This window comes from Oryza sativa, chromosome 4 (assembly GCF_034140825.1).
Source record: "Oryza sativa Japonica Group chromosome 4, ASM3414082v1".
Lineage (NCBI taxonomy): Eukaryota > Viridiplantae > Streptophyta > Magnoliopsida > Poales > Poaceae > Oryza > Oryza sativa.
This window is the reverse complement of record NC_089038.1, coordinates 8,656,122-8,670,955: the sequence shown is the minus strand read 5'-3', so window position 1 is coordinate 8,670,955 and position 14,834 is coordinate 8,656,122. Positions and strand designations below refer to the sequence as shown.

The 14,834-nt window shown below is 41.0% G+C and overlaps 1 protein-coding gene across 1 annotated transcript; it reads right to left on the bottom strand.

The window, feature by feature from the left end:
• Positions 1-1,901: 1,901 nt before the first annotated feature.
• On the bottom strand, positions 1,902-6,630 carry LOC4335218 (uncharacterized). Its single transcript, XM_015780970.3, has 4 exons — positions 6,141-6,630; positions 3,533-3,635; positions 2,686-2,850; positions 1,902-2,335 (listed from the first exon to the last, which is right to left on the bottom strand). The coding sequence occupies exons 1-4, from the start codon at positions 6,416-6,418 to the stop codon at positions 2,201-2,203; spliced, it is 681 nt and encodes a 226-aa protein (XP_015636456.1). The 5' UTR covers positions 6,419-6,630; the 3' UTR covers positions 1,902-2,200.
• Between the last annotated feature and the right edge of the window lie 8,204 nt (positions 6,631-14,834).

Genomic DNA, 14,834 nt, shown 5'->3' with positions numbered 1-14,834 from the left:
TAGGAAACCCTCTAGTACAAGACATAAACTTTACATAACCAATCATACCTAATTTGGACTCCTTCCAAATTCGACTCCGCATCCCATACGCACACAATACCTCCATCATATGCCATATGGAATCTTCACCAACCACGTGCATCAACTCTAGCCTTAGTATCCCGCATGATATCTGACCACCACAGACATCGTCTTACCACCAAGCCGACTCCCGGTCCATCACTGCAAATACTCTCCCGAGGCATCGAGTCACCTACATATGAAACAAACAAAGAAACCATATTCCGAGACCAAGCTATCCCCAACTTGACTCATTGTTAGCAAACAATAGTATTACATACGTATAGCATCCATCTAGAAGCCATAACCATGAAACAATCACGGATATCCAAAGAAACAACCCAAAACCGAAATCGACACAGCGTCGGCTAGTCAGACCGCGGGCCGGCCGGTCTGACCGCTACACATGAGCCGGTCTGACCGGCAACAACCGCCCGGTCTGACCAGTCCCAACAAAACCGACAAAACAGCTATATCCAAAAACCACTTCGATAGTAATCTCCAAATATCAAAACCAATAATCACAGATGCCAATTGTTCATCACAGAATAAGAATCAAAACACACATTGATCTTATAGTCAGCTCCATGACATGGCTCAGGACACTCGTCATGACACATGTGGCGTTGAGAGGGGATGAGTGGTCCTACTGAATCATTAGTCGTGGCATTGTCACCCATCTGCATCGACCAGTGCCCCCCCCCCCCCAAACCTATACCTTCCCCACTGTGGCTGCCATGTGCAGAGCAGTCTTCCCCTTGGAACCGTGGCGTGCAGTATCACCTAGAGCTTTGCACCGTCGAGGACCACCTGCTCAAGCTCTAGAATGGCAGGAGGTGTGGCTGTTGCGAAGTCCTACCATCCCCGACGTCTAGTGCCATGCGGAGTAGAGGTGCACAACAGAGAAGGAGGAGAGCATGAGGAAGTGGTCGCTTGTGGGAGTGTGGGAGACAGGAGAGCATGCTGCTGCAGGAGCATGATGCGGAGGGATCGATGTGGAGGAAAGTGGCTGCACAGCACCGTGCGGGAGTCTGACAAAGCACTTGAGAGGGGAGGAGATTTCGACCTTGAACTAGTTGAAGGCGATAGAAAGGGATCGGCGTACACGGAGACGGAGGTCAGCCACTTAATGTTGGGCTTGAAGATGACGGCGACAACCTCATCCTCCTAACACCAGGAGCTAGTCGGCCCATTGGCTTGTCCACAGCTATGGTGGAATTGGCAGCTAGGATGACGGTGGTAGTAGATGGATGACGGTTGGCCCTATCAACCTGATGGAATGGTACGGAATAAAACAATTCGTATCTTTAGTGGAAAATTTTGAAAGACACACGGATTTGAAGGTAAATTCTAGAAAGGCTTATGAATTACTACCTCCGCCCATTTCAAATCCCATCCTAGCGATATTTTAGGGCGGAGGAAGTAGATAACTAATAGTGCGTTTTCATGTCAGACAGGACTACCTTCTTCCCAAACTCTCTTGTTTTGTCTTTGGCTTGCCCTATAGTACGTTTTGTCTTTGGCTATCACAAGTATATAAATGGGTTTGTAACTAGCCCCTTCTCATTAAGAGCGAGCAGGGATAGCCCTTCAGAATATACTTAGAGCTTTTTTGGTGCCTGTAAAACAAAAAATCAGAATACTGCCAGTTTTGCAGCTTTGCCCATATCGGTGCCAATTTCCCTACTGGCCCATTTCTGTACTGGCGTGGGCTCACCTCAGATTATATTCTTTGTGTTGTTCTGATAATTACTTTTTTTGGCTAAAAGATATATGGATAATGAAAACCAAGGAATGTAACACTGCTTCCTTATCAATGTAGTTTGGCATAACATCCGAAATCTTAAAATGCATACTATATTTCATACAAGTCTTGTTGGTAGCACACTGGGATACCATTGTATGTGAGAGCTACATCTCTTTTGTATTATAGAAATTCTTTTCTGTCTCATAATACAAGGTAAAGACAATATATGTCATTAGAGTAGGGTTGCCCTTTTATTTGCCTAACTAAACTTGATCTTTGTGATCAATATCGTTCCATCTATATCTTGGCGAAATCATACTGTTTTTGCGCCAAGCTTATTTGTCTTGAGTCTTGTATTTAACACCAGGCAGAGGACTTTAGTTGAAACACTCTCTACATCTTGCCAACCAATGGATCAAGGATTGATTTCCACTTGTTGTATTCCAGTGGGGAACCAGAGTCACTAATAAGGGGGATGCCATTCACAAAGAAGTACGGTGTTCCCGTAACACCTCGTGCGCAACCATACTAACAAGAAGATAAAATGGAAAAGGTACATAATTAAACCAGGATAAATAATACTCCCTCCTTCCCTAAATGTTTGACGCCGTCGACTTTTTTTAACATGTTTGTCCGTTCGTCTTATTCAAAAACTTTTGTGAAATATATAAAACTACATGTATATATAAAAGTATATTTAACAATGAATCAAATGGTAGGAAAAGAATTAATAATTGCTTAAATTTTTTGAATAAAATGAACGGTCAAACATTTTAAAAAAAAAATCAACGGCGTCAAATATTTAGAGATGGAGGGAGTATATATGAACAATCTGATTGAATGAAATTAGTTTTCTCTGGGAGCACATGGATTCTAACCTTGAAAGAAATTCGTGTGGCTTGATCTGATTTTGAATCATTGAAACCTGCTTTGTATGCTGCCAAATTGGCTTCCCCAATGACGGGGGCAACAAGGTTTTTAGCTACCTCTGCATCCACTGTAGCTCTTGTTTTCCCATACGTTGGCTGGTTGTAATAACCCTCCTGATCAATAATAATCTGACGTTAATTGGAAGTAGTGACTTCCGAAATAAAAGAAAACTATGAGGAAATCAATATTCTATTTTGAGATAACTTAAATGTAAAATTACAAAAGGAAGAGTGCGGACATATTTCTTTTCCAATTGATCTCTTGTGAGATTGTGGGTCACCAAGTTAAGCATGCTATAGTTTGCAAGGAGACAAGAAGTCCACGATTATATTTTGTTGTGATATTCAGTAATCATGCTGTCTGATCGATCATTTGGCGGTTTTTCTACGTAATAAACTAATTAAACATTCAAAAAAAATTCTGCTGTTAACAAGAAAAAAAAAACAGATATAAAATGGAATTGATCGGACCAAGATTAGCTCTGATAACTATCACAACCGTCTTGGAAATATTACTTCTCCTGTAGTTTTAAGATAATAGTTACCAAAATTACTATCTTGTGGAAGTTTAATTGTGGCTGGATAGGAAATTAATATCGGCCGGGACTGTAACCAAACTGCTATCGAGTCTGGTATTGATCTATTCTCCACATAAATATTTATGTTACCTTACCTATTTTAATATCTCAACTTAACTGTTTAAATGTCTTTCTTTCTGACATTTAACTGTTCAATCTCTCGGCATTATGTAAATCCGTAATGACACTATCGGAATGATGAATGGAGAGGACATAACCTGGTACTTGAAGAATCTCTCGAGCAGGGGATACACAAACGACGGATTTATCTTGTTCACGGCATGAATTGACCGGCAGGAAATGAAGGCATTGCTGTGATAACTGCACATTGCAAAGAGCAAAACGAACCAGAAAATAATTACGAAATAATGACTTGTGATGAATTTACGATGGCAATGTGTCTTGGGCATGCTATGCTACTCAACGATTAACTGTTATTCAAGCTGAAAATACATACAAATGGTAGCAGACATGGCCTAATTAAATAGCTATTGTCAAACAACACAGTGCGTCAAGAGTGGTGTAAAATAAAAATATTGATTAAACTTGATGCGTAGTAAAACGAGGGACAAAATGCCTGGTGCAGGGTGCACTAAACATTTTTTCTTTCTCGTAAAAGATGAAAATTGGAATTTCATTTAGAATTATTATCATGTCTAGATATAGTGGTCCACATTCGTTGAATAATATAATAGCGTATCACTTCAGTAAATTGTACTTCTGTGAGTTCAAAATTGAATATAGGTGTAGAACAAAGCCTAGTTTAATGGCTGAAACGTTTAGATTATTACATGTTACTTGACGGGATATTTCCAGATGAAATTTTGTTTATCTAAAATAAAAATGAAACCAAATTGTGGCTTCATAAGTTTGCCGCCGAATGATTCTTCATAACATATATATTCCTATATAATATATTCCTTACAAAAGATTAAAGGCGCTTTGTGCTAGGAAAAAGCAGAACCAATTCTTTATCTCTCTGTTTCTTTTGCCTAAATAATTAGGTTTTCTAGAGGAGCCAATACAATTTGTTGAGTGCGGTGTGCAAATAGAAAAGAAGTGGGCCGAACGAATAGACTAATACCAAGCCCAAAGCGCTACTTGTTTTGTTGCTTTTATTTTTTTCCCCCATCCGCAGGCAACTTTTTGGTTGGCAATCGTTCTTGATTGTAAGATTTTCTTATCGTCAATTTTACTTTGAGTTGAGTTTCTCATTGTTAGAATTGTGTAATCTCCAATTATAAAGATCGGCAACTGACATAAAGCAATTCGATTGTAATTAGTCTATTCATGTTGATAATAAAAATGGATTGGGCGCTGTAACTTTAAAAAGATAAGATGGGATAATTTCACATTTAAAATACAAAAGGCCTGTCAAAAAAAACTGCCATTTACAAGGCGAGGAAACAATTTTGCTACCTTTGCTTGTGCCTTACTCTCTCCATAAAAAAAAACCTAATCCTAGGATATTGATTAAGTTTTTTTTTTATGGAGGGAGCATATATTCGGGCATTTAATTTATTTCCAATGGTATCCGTTTTTCTCAACGATGGAAATTAATCCACAAAATTAATTTGCCATTACATGGCGGTGACAAAACAATATATTTTGCTAGTTTCCCATGTTTCTGTTTTACATATTATTATGAATTTTCCAATAGTGTTATCTGTTCTCTGGCTGTATCTCAGGCATTTGAAAAAGGAAAGGAAATACTAATAGCCCGTTTGGATAGGATAAGAGAATTTTTATGGTCCTTGATAAAATATCTAAGGTAACTAAATTTTACACTAAAATTTGGTACCTTGAGACACCTACTAGGCTACTACCTAGTACTTAGAGGTGCCAAAGTTTTACACTAAAAAAACATGATACCTCCAGATAATTTCTCCTAAGGGTAATTTTGTCTAAAGATGGTAAAATTACCCTTAGGATAATATACTCAGGTAACTACAGCTCAGTTCAGCTTGATTATTCTGTGTAAAAGTTTAGTTGCAGATTGTTATCAATCACTGCTATGGAGTTCTTAATTTTCAAACGAAACAATAAGTGGTGTTTGAATGTTAACGTGTCTCCATCTGGCCCGTTTCAAAAAGGAGAAGTCACAAGAGTAGCTTTCTTGATAATGAAACCAGCAAGACTAACTTTAGTTTTTCGGATGTCCTTAATACATGGATAACCACAACTTGGTCAAGTCTCGGATGACATTCATGCACAGACTCTTCTTCCACTCGCTTCACTCCTCCCCTATATGAAGTTTCAGCTAAATTTCACATAGTTACAACGCGATTTTGAAAAGATTTACCGTACGTCATAGTTCAGTTAAGTCTGAAAATTTACAACTCTACCATATATTGATGCTTCAAAAACGGGATGCTAGTAATTAGTATTGGGATAAAACGTAAAAAAAATTTCCTATCAAATTTTAAAAATTACATATTTGTATAAAACATTTGTAATATGTTGTATAAATTAAATCCTACAACATTAATTTTGACATTATTTTCAATCCATATTATTTTAAATAGTGATCATAGTGACCAAGATACGACATGTGTATGATCCGTTAGGATCATATGAAACTAAGATTGGATATAGAGAAAATTAGTATATTAGACATAATTAGTATCGTTTTGATTCGGTAGGATCGTACGTAGTACCTGATACTATGAACAAGGAATTCAGGATACTAACAACTTATGTTGTTAGAGACTAAGATATTTATAAATACTAAACATTATTCGCACTAATTTGAGATTTTGTCCCACAAGAATTTTGCATATAGCATATAGTGAACGGTAGTATATATCAACATATAGGTATACTCACGGTAGTGGGAAGAGGTGCACGACGACGGTCACCCGCGAGGCGTAGTGCTCGACCGCCTTCTTCAGCTCCGGCCACGCGTCGCGGCTGTCCGGGCAGACGGGGTCGAAGTACGCCTCCACCACCACCGTCTCCCCCAGCGCCGGCGCCTTCCCACCGTACACGAACCCGTCCGTCCTCGCCGGGACGGGCACCTGCGCCGCGCCAGGGCGGCAGCCCCAGGCGCAGCAGCCGATCACCAGCACCAGCAGCAGCGACATCACACGGTGTCTGGCCTCCATGGTCAAGGCTTCTTGCAGCAGCTAGCCGATCGCTCGCACTTTGGTTTCTTCGACGAGCTAGCTAGCAATTCGAATGTGCATAATAAGCTTGTAGATTACAATAAGCAGATGAGGATGATATATAATGGTGTATATGCAGCTTGTTAGCTGAAATGCCTGATGAGTGCCTGGACAATTCGCCGAAAGTGAGGGTGGGTGCTGACGGCTACCTCCCAACGACTTCATGGGTATTCCGGCGCGGCAAAGTGCTGGATGCTGTTGTGATGGTGATCACCGAAGGTAGCCAGGTGAGTACGTGTTGATGACATCACATGGAAGTTCGACATGATCAAATCGTCGTCGTCGTCCAGCAGAGGGGAAAACAGTCTCGGTTTCTTTTTTCGCCGCTTCGGGCCGGCCGCCGGCGAACAAATTTGCCGCCCAATTTTTTTTTAGAACACCCAATTTTTTGTTAAGAAGAGGGAAAACGGTACAAATTTGGAGGAACGACAACACGGTTTGTTTGTCATTCAGAACCTTCCAAAGAAGCCAACAGACTGACTAACCAGGACATTGTGACAACGGCATCGAAATAGCGACGAGGTTCGATTGCCATGAGGCCCGAGGCCCGACGACCTGGCCCATGGCACAGCCATTTGGCCAGGCCCAAGCACGGCGTGGCACTACTGGTCTTATACCTGTGCCGGGTGTTAGACCTATCCGGCCTGGCCTGATAGTTGGGCCGATGTCTTGGCACGGTTAGCCGGCACGACACGGTCAAAGAAAAAATAATTACGGGACCCAAAATAGACATAACCTAGCCTTATAAGGCAATGTCTAGAGAGATGAGGAAGGAAAAATATACTTATTGTATGGAGAAGCACGATGGGTTGTCATGCCTGGGCCATGGATGCAGCCCCTGGGTAGGCCCAGCCCGACCTCGGCTCAGGCCTGGTTGTGCCTGGGCCATGTCGGGCCGGACGGCCCATTTGGGCATCTATAGTTCCACGCAGAACGGTGTAACCCCAGCCTGTTTCTAGGCTTTCCCAGTGAATGGAAGGAAGCAATAAAAAAAATAGTACTCCCTCCGTCCTTAAAAAAAAAAAAGCTAACCTAATCTGGACCATCGTTATACTAGGAGGAGATGTTGCTAAAATATGTTTCTTTCTATATTGTTCGTGGGTTCATCACACTAGTAGAGATATGATCTTTACTAAACTCCTATTTAATCCGGTTGTAGCAACCGAGACGAAGAAACTGAGACTGAATTTCTTGATTCGGTTGAAGGAATCGGTACTAAAGATATATACTAAGTCATAAAATATGTGGGATTTGAACTCAAGATCTCTCACCTCAACCCTCATGCGTGTTACCATCCCACCTACTACACACATGTGATTTGAATAGATATGTTTTCTTTTTAACTAACTCTAGAGGCATTTTTAGTACTGGTTGGTAAGTATCTTTAGCACCAGTTGGTATTACCAAGCATTACTAAAAGTGTATCTTTAACACCGGTTGGTAACACCACCAAGGACTAAAGATCCTCGATCTTCAGTCTTGGTTGGTGTTACCAACAGGAACTAAGGATGTATTTTTAATAGCGGTTGGTAACACTAACTAGGACTAAAGATATTTTTTTGGTCTCGAGCTTTTAGAACCGATAATAAGTACCGGTTCTTAATACATCCGTTGTATTCGTGGTTTGAGGATAAAAGATGAGTTTGATCTTAGTAGTGTCAAACAGTTAATAAGCAACTCCCGCAAGAGGCATACTAGTTTCTAGAAGAAAAATGCTATAACTCGTGGTCAAAATTCTGATTCTCGTATGCGTTTAAAGCATAAGCAAACGCACATAGATTTAATTTGTTCTTGAGTAAAATACATTAGTAGTCTCTAAACTTGTAAGGGTGTGTTATCTAGATCTCTAAACTTTAAAAATTGCATCTTTGGGTTTATGAACTAATCTTAGACGTTATTTCTAACCCGCTATATGGGCTGACGTGGCATGCCATGGTGTCAGTGGAACCCACATGTTAGTCATATATAAAAAAAACTAAAACATATTTTTTCCCTCTTAGGTAGAGAGGAAAAAATATAAAATTAAAAAAAATAATTCTAAAGTAGAGAGAAGAAAACATATTTTTCTAATTTTATTTTTTTCTATGTGATATAATACGTGGGCCCGACTAACATGTAGGCGTCACCGTGGCATGCCACGTCAGCGCATAGAGTGGGTTTGAGTTCGTTTGGACCTATATGATATCGATCACGACAAGTTTGAAAAAAAAACATTTTAAGAGTTCAGGTACCTACATGACACACTCGCACTAGTTTAGGGATACTTCACTCTTTTTAGTAACACTACTGGAGAACTGATCTTTATTGGGTCGGACGAAAAGCACAATAGTCCCGGTTCCATAAAGAACCGGGACTAAAGAGGTTTTTTTAGTCCTGGTTTATAACTCAAACGGGACTAAGTGATCTTTAGTCTCGGTTCGCCCCTTGACAGGGCATGTCAAACCCCTATCAGGGGGCTGGGGAACTGATGCGAACCCGCTAGGGTTTGTGGCCCGATCTTTCGATGAGAGGTAAGGGATAACTCGATTAGATGAAGTCGACATTCACGGCCCGACTACAACTGTCTAAAGACGCTGCACCTTAGCAACCGATACACCGTCTCCAATGGTAGCCGCGAACTTGTGGTGCGCGTCAACCTAGCCACGAGGGCACTCGTCCTGCAAGCAATCGAAGAACAAGCAAGAACAAGTAGGACAAGCACTGAGATTGCTAGATAAAGATGAAAGTTTCACTATCAAACACAATATGGTGGGGTTCCAATTACAGGCAGACGGGCGGTTTAGCCAACACGCGCGCTGCGAGCCGGTAGCAAGAAGCTATCTCTATCATCAAAACCCGCCTGTTCTTGGCGGCGACTAGAGGTATAAAAAGAGGGGAAGAACGACCATAGGGTCGTGCTCCAACCCTAGGACGCGCCCCTAATGGGCCCAACATGGATACACAGCCCATTGGGCCAAAAGAGGTGACGCAGCACCATGGACAAAAAATAGTCGGGAGTAAAATGACAATTGCGGCCGCTCCAGAACAGATATGGACATGTGGCTGGATCCATTTGAAAGTAGACTTGATAAGCTTTCCATGAAGTACTTGCACGCCCAAATCGGAGTTCGCATGAAGTCGTGGCGGCCGTTAGAAGTTGGCGCTGCCCTGCAGTCCGAATCCACCCCGCGCGAATCCTCTTCCCTTTGGATCCTCTCCATCGTTCCTGAGTAAAACACGAGTGCACGCGTCTCCGAGGTATAAAGACGAGGAATATGAACTCAAGAAAGAACTCACCTGATAATTTAGTTGACGTGCACGAGCGCGGGTAATAGGACCATCATGCTGTATATGGGGGGACGTGGATGTATCGATGGTGTTGATGTCCTCATCAGGAACTTAGTCTTGGTTGGTAACACCAACAGGGACTAAAGATCACCTCTTTAGTTCCAATTAGTGATAGAAACCGGGACTAAAGACATTTGAGATCATGTGGCTCAGCCATCTTTACCAACCGGGACTAAATATCGCCATTTTTAGTACCGGATTCTCCCTTTCGGTTTGCAACCTGGGACTAAAGGAGGTTGCGAACCGGGAGTGACGTGGGTTTCTCCGGCAGTGTTAATCATGACATTAAATACTTAAACGACCAAAATCATTTTATACGTGTATGATTTAGACATGTATATAATTAAGATCAAACGAACGTAGCATAATTAAAGCGTGCCAGTGATTCTAATTTTTGGAGCGTTCATAGGAGTGGCTACTGCACAAACAACCCACGGCAATGTATGATGATGATGGCGCGCCGTAGGCTAGGAGAACAACGGTTCTTAAGACCTACCTAGGTGGGCATAAGAGCAAATACAATAGGCAAAAATTAGCATATACTGGTGACATCAAATTTTTATACAACTAGAAGTGAGGAAGTGCTAGGAGAGCAAAGCAATCGACTAAGAGCAGCTACAATAGTAGACAATGAGCTTATTTAGGGGAGCTTCTAGCTGCTGCAGCTTTTCTCAGGATCAGAAGCTTCCCAAATAGTGTAGCTTTTAGTACAGATTCTGAGAAAATGTAGCTGCAGAATCCAAAAAATGACCTAGAAGCCAAAAGCTAGAAAACCCAACTTTTCCAGATTCTCAGAAGCTAGCTACCACCAACTGCTTCCCAAACAAGCCCTATAAGTCAACTATAAACATATTTTAAGGAGATAAAAGAAAAGAGATAAGAGCAACGGACTATAAATTTGTAGCCAGCTGTAGCATAGATTCCAAGATGTATGTGTGTATGACAGGTGGGACCAAACATTAATTATGTAGAATATGTTTATAGGTAACTATTGTATAAATTGACTATAAATGATTTGAAGCTAATACTTGGCTATACTATTAAACTTGCTATAATTAGTCAATGGCTTGGCACGTACGCCTATGTGTTCAATTTGCATTAGGACCGGTAAACATTAAGGCCAGGTTTAGTTCCTAATTTTTTTCCCAAAAACATCACATCGAATCTTTACACATGTGCATGGAACATTAAATATAGATAAAAACAAAAATTAATTGCACAGTTTGCATGGAAAATTGCGAGACAAATTTTTAAGCCTAATTAGTCCATGATTAGCCATAAGTGCTACAGTAACCCACATGTCCTAATAACAGCTTAATTAGGCTCAAAAGATTTGTCTTGCGGTTTCCATGCGAGTTATGAAATTAGTTTTTTCATTCGTGTCTGAAAACTCCTTCCGACATCCGATCAAACCTTCGATGTGACAAAAAAAATTTCTTTTCACGAACTAAACAGGGCCTTAGGCGTGTAAACATAGATGGAGAATCGATCTCATGACCTCACCCTGTCATAGGTGGTGTTTGGATCCAGTGACTTAACTTTAGTCCATATATTTAGACACTAATTTAGAGTATTAAATATAGATTACTTACAAAAACTAATTACATAAATGAAAGCTAATTCGCGAGACAATTTTTTTAAGCCTAATTAATCCATAATTAGAGAATATTTACTGTAGCATCACATAGGCTAATCATGGATTAATTAGGCTCAAAAGATTCGTCTCGTGAATTAGTCCAAGATTATGGATGGGTTTTATTAATAGTCTACGTTTAATATTTATAATTAGTATCAAAACTTTTAATCCCATCAATACAGGGCCATAGTAAGGTCCCTCTGCTAACCAACGAAGCATATGTTGTTGTTAGCAGTGATTAAACAAATTAAAAAAATTGCTTCCTTGTTCCGAGAATATAACAACTTATAGTAATAAATTTGAACAAGTGTTTGTCCGAGTAATATATCCGGGGTCTTGTGATCCAGGAAGGTATATGTAGGTTTGCCACTGGTTGCTAGTAGGGGCATGCTCACTAATATGTAGAAATATTGCGAGAATGTTGTAAATCAGGCTACCGATGGATCGGACGCCCTGTCGCATGCATCCAAAGTAGGCAGCTAGTTATTTCTTCTGCTTCCTTCTTCCTCTTTTTAAATATTTTTTCTATTAAAATATTTATCCGATCACATCATTATATTCGTTACAATTAAATCTTTACAACAAAATATCATTTGATTTTATTATGTTAAAAGAAAAACATGGGTTTCAAACCGTTAAATCTCAATGCTTTATATGTGATAGTGATATATTTCAATGTATGTCTTCAACGTGTTTCGAAAATTCCCGAAACTACTTGTTACTGCTCTCTCTCTCTCCACCTCATTCATCCATGCATGCATACATTTTATTGAGCTTCAAAATGATTTTTCTCCTAAATTACTTATCCAATCTATAATCCGATAACATCGTTGTATTCGTTATAATTAAATCTTTATAACAAGATATGTTGAAAGAAAAACATACATTTCAATTTGTTAACACTTGTTGTTTCATATGCGATCACAACATGTTTCAATGTGTATCTTCACCATGTTTCACAAAATTTTTAAATATTTCAGTTGCCGGTTTTTTTGTTTTATCATATATAACTTGATGTTTCATTCGTTTGTCAACTTGAACATTTGACTGACAATTTTTTTTGGCAGGCATCAGACGCCTGATGGGAAGATTCTTCCGAAATATAAGTGGTGGTTCTTATAAAGGTCTTGAGGTTAAGCTAGTGGTATACTCCTACGTAAGAGAAAATGGCCATTATACCATCGTCAAAACGGGGCTTCGCTCGAATACCATGTTACAATTGGGATTCATCCGAATACCACTCTTAACATGGAGGAGTTCGCTGATGAAATGCCATTTTCTTCCTTTCTAGTAAATCAAAATAATTTTGTCCATTTTCTCCCAACTTTGATGACAAAACTTCACCTCAACTAGCGTGAAGTGAGAGGTGGCACCATCGAAGAAGCTAGCCAGCGAGCTAGAGTACCAGGGCGGCAACGGACCGGCATGTGGAGAGGGGTAGTAGCATGGCTGCTCTCCTCCTCGTCTTCTACCACGAGGGGAACGGGCAGTGACCGGGTCGGCGCGAGAGGACGGCTGCGGCTCGGTGGCGCGAGGGGAGGGCGACGACCTAGACAGCGCGACGGAAGGGCCGTAGCACGCCATGGCGGCGTGAAGGGAAGGCGACGTGGCTGGTCTCCTCCTCGTTGTCTGCACTTGGGAAATGGGCAGCAGCCGGGTCAGCGCGAGAGGACGGCCATGGCCAGGTGGTGCAAGGGAAGGGCGGCGGCCGGGTCGGCGCGAGGGGAGGGCTGCGGCGTTGTGCGATAGTGAGAGGGGAGGGCGGTGACCTGGTCGGCGCGAGGCGAGTGCCCAGGTGTGGCGCGGCGGTGCAAGGGGAGGGTGGCACAGCCCGACGGTGCGAGAGGAGGGTGGTGCCCAGATTGGCGCGACGGGAACCGGACACCCTAGCCTCCGAGCCAACTAAGACTAATTTAGATGATGAAAAAGATTCCAGCGGTAGTACTAAATTCTTTTGATTTAGATGAAAACGATGTGGAATGGTATCACAGAGGGTTGGTTCCATTTTAAGGTGGTATTCGATCGGGCGAACCCAATTGTAGAATGGTATTATAGCGCAACCCCGTTATGACGATGGTATAATGGTATTTTTCTCCCTACTTGAGGACTGGTCAATTTTTTTTTTAAAAAAACATATTCTTCATCTCTCTTTTAGGGATGAAAACGAAGCGATAGTTTTCGTCCGCTCTAAAAAAACGAATATGGATATCTTTGGGAGCGGATAATTCTTGGATAGTTTGGATACGGATACTGATATTTTATCCCGGAATACGAATATGGTATCAGAGTTTCTGATGGGTATGTGGATAATAATACGGATATTCGGATATTCGCTGAGACCATGAGACACACTCCATTTTTTTTATAACTCTACGACCTTTCATATATCTTTTTAGATTTTAATATTATTTGAACATTTATATGTTTTTATAAATTATACTATATTCCATATAAAACAAGCTAATTATATATATGATGATATTTGTTTCTATAAAAAGTTGAGGTGATTTTCGTGTTCTGAGAAAAAAATTTATTCATGTCCGATCATATTCGATCCTTATTCGCATTCAAGATAATTCGTATTTGTTTCCGTACTATTCATATTTGTTTTAATATCTGACAGAAAATATAACAACAAATATGCTATGGGCGAATATCCGTCGTCTGTATCCGCTACATTTTCATCGCTACTCTCTCTCTTCAATACACACTGTTGCTGGCCACCGTCGAAGGAGAGGACACGAAGCTGACGCAGGGGCGTCCCTAGGGGCGTGCGGCCAGCGCACCCGCACAGGGACCCCCAATTTTCAGGGGCCCCTAGGCCCAAAACTTCAACACTGGATATACAACTCAATAAGTAATTAGGTAGTCTAACTAGTCTCGAGAATCTGTTATTTTTCTTATCGTTTCGGCTTCGATTACGCCTTTGCCGGTTCGCATAGTTGCGCCGGTTCGCAATCTTTAATCGCCTCCCACTGTGGACCTCGCCAATCGCCAATTGCAACAAACGAGAGGAGTAAACGACGCCTCACCTCTTTCTCTCGTGCGGTCGTGCCGCCTAATGCCTGCTGCGCCCCTGACCTAATTCTTTCTGATAATTTCTAATCCGGTAATCCCTAATTTTGGATTATTATTTTAGACCATTCTAGATTACTATAAAATATATTACGGAGTATAAATTATTTTATAGTATTTTATCAATTAAGTTTTTATCCTTAAACTTAAACTTTGCACATGGCCCCTTAAACTTTGAACAGGGCCCCCGAATTTGACGGGACGGCCCTGAGAGCATCCCCGGCAGCTCATCTATATTTGGTCCTCCAAATGTCCATATGGAGTATCATCCAAAAAAGATTCCTCATCCATATCCCTTCCAACTCCAACAGATTATCC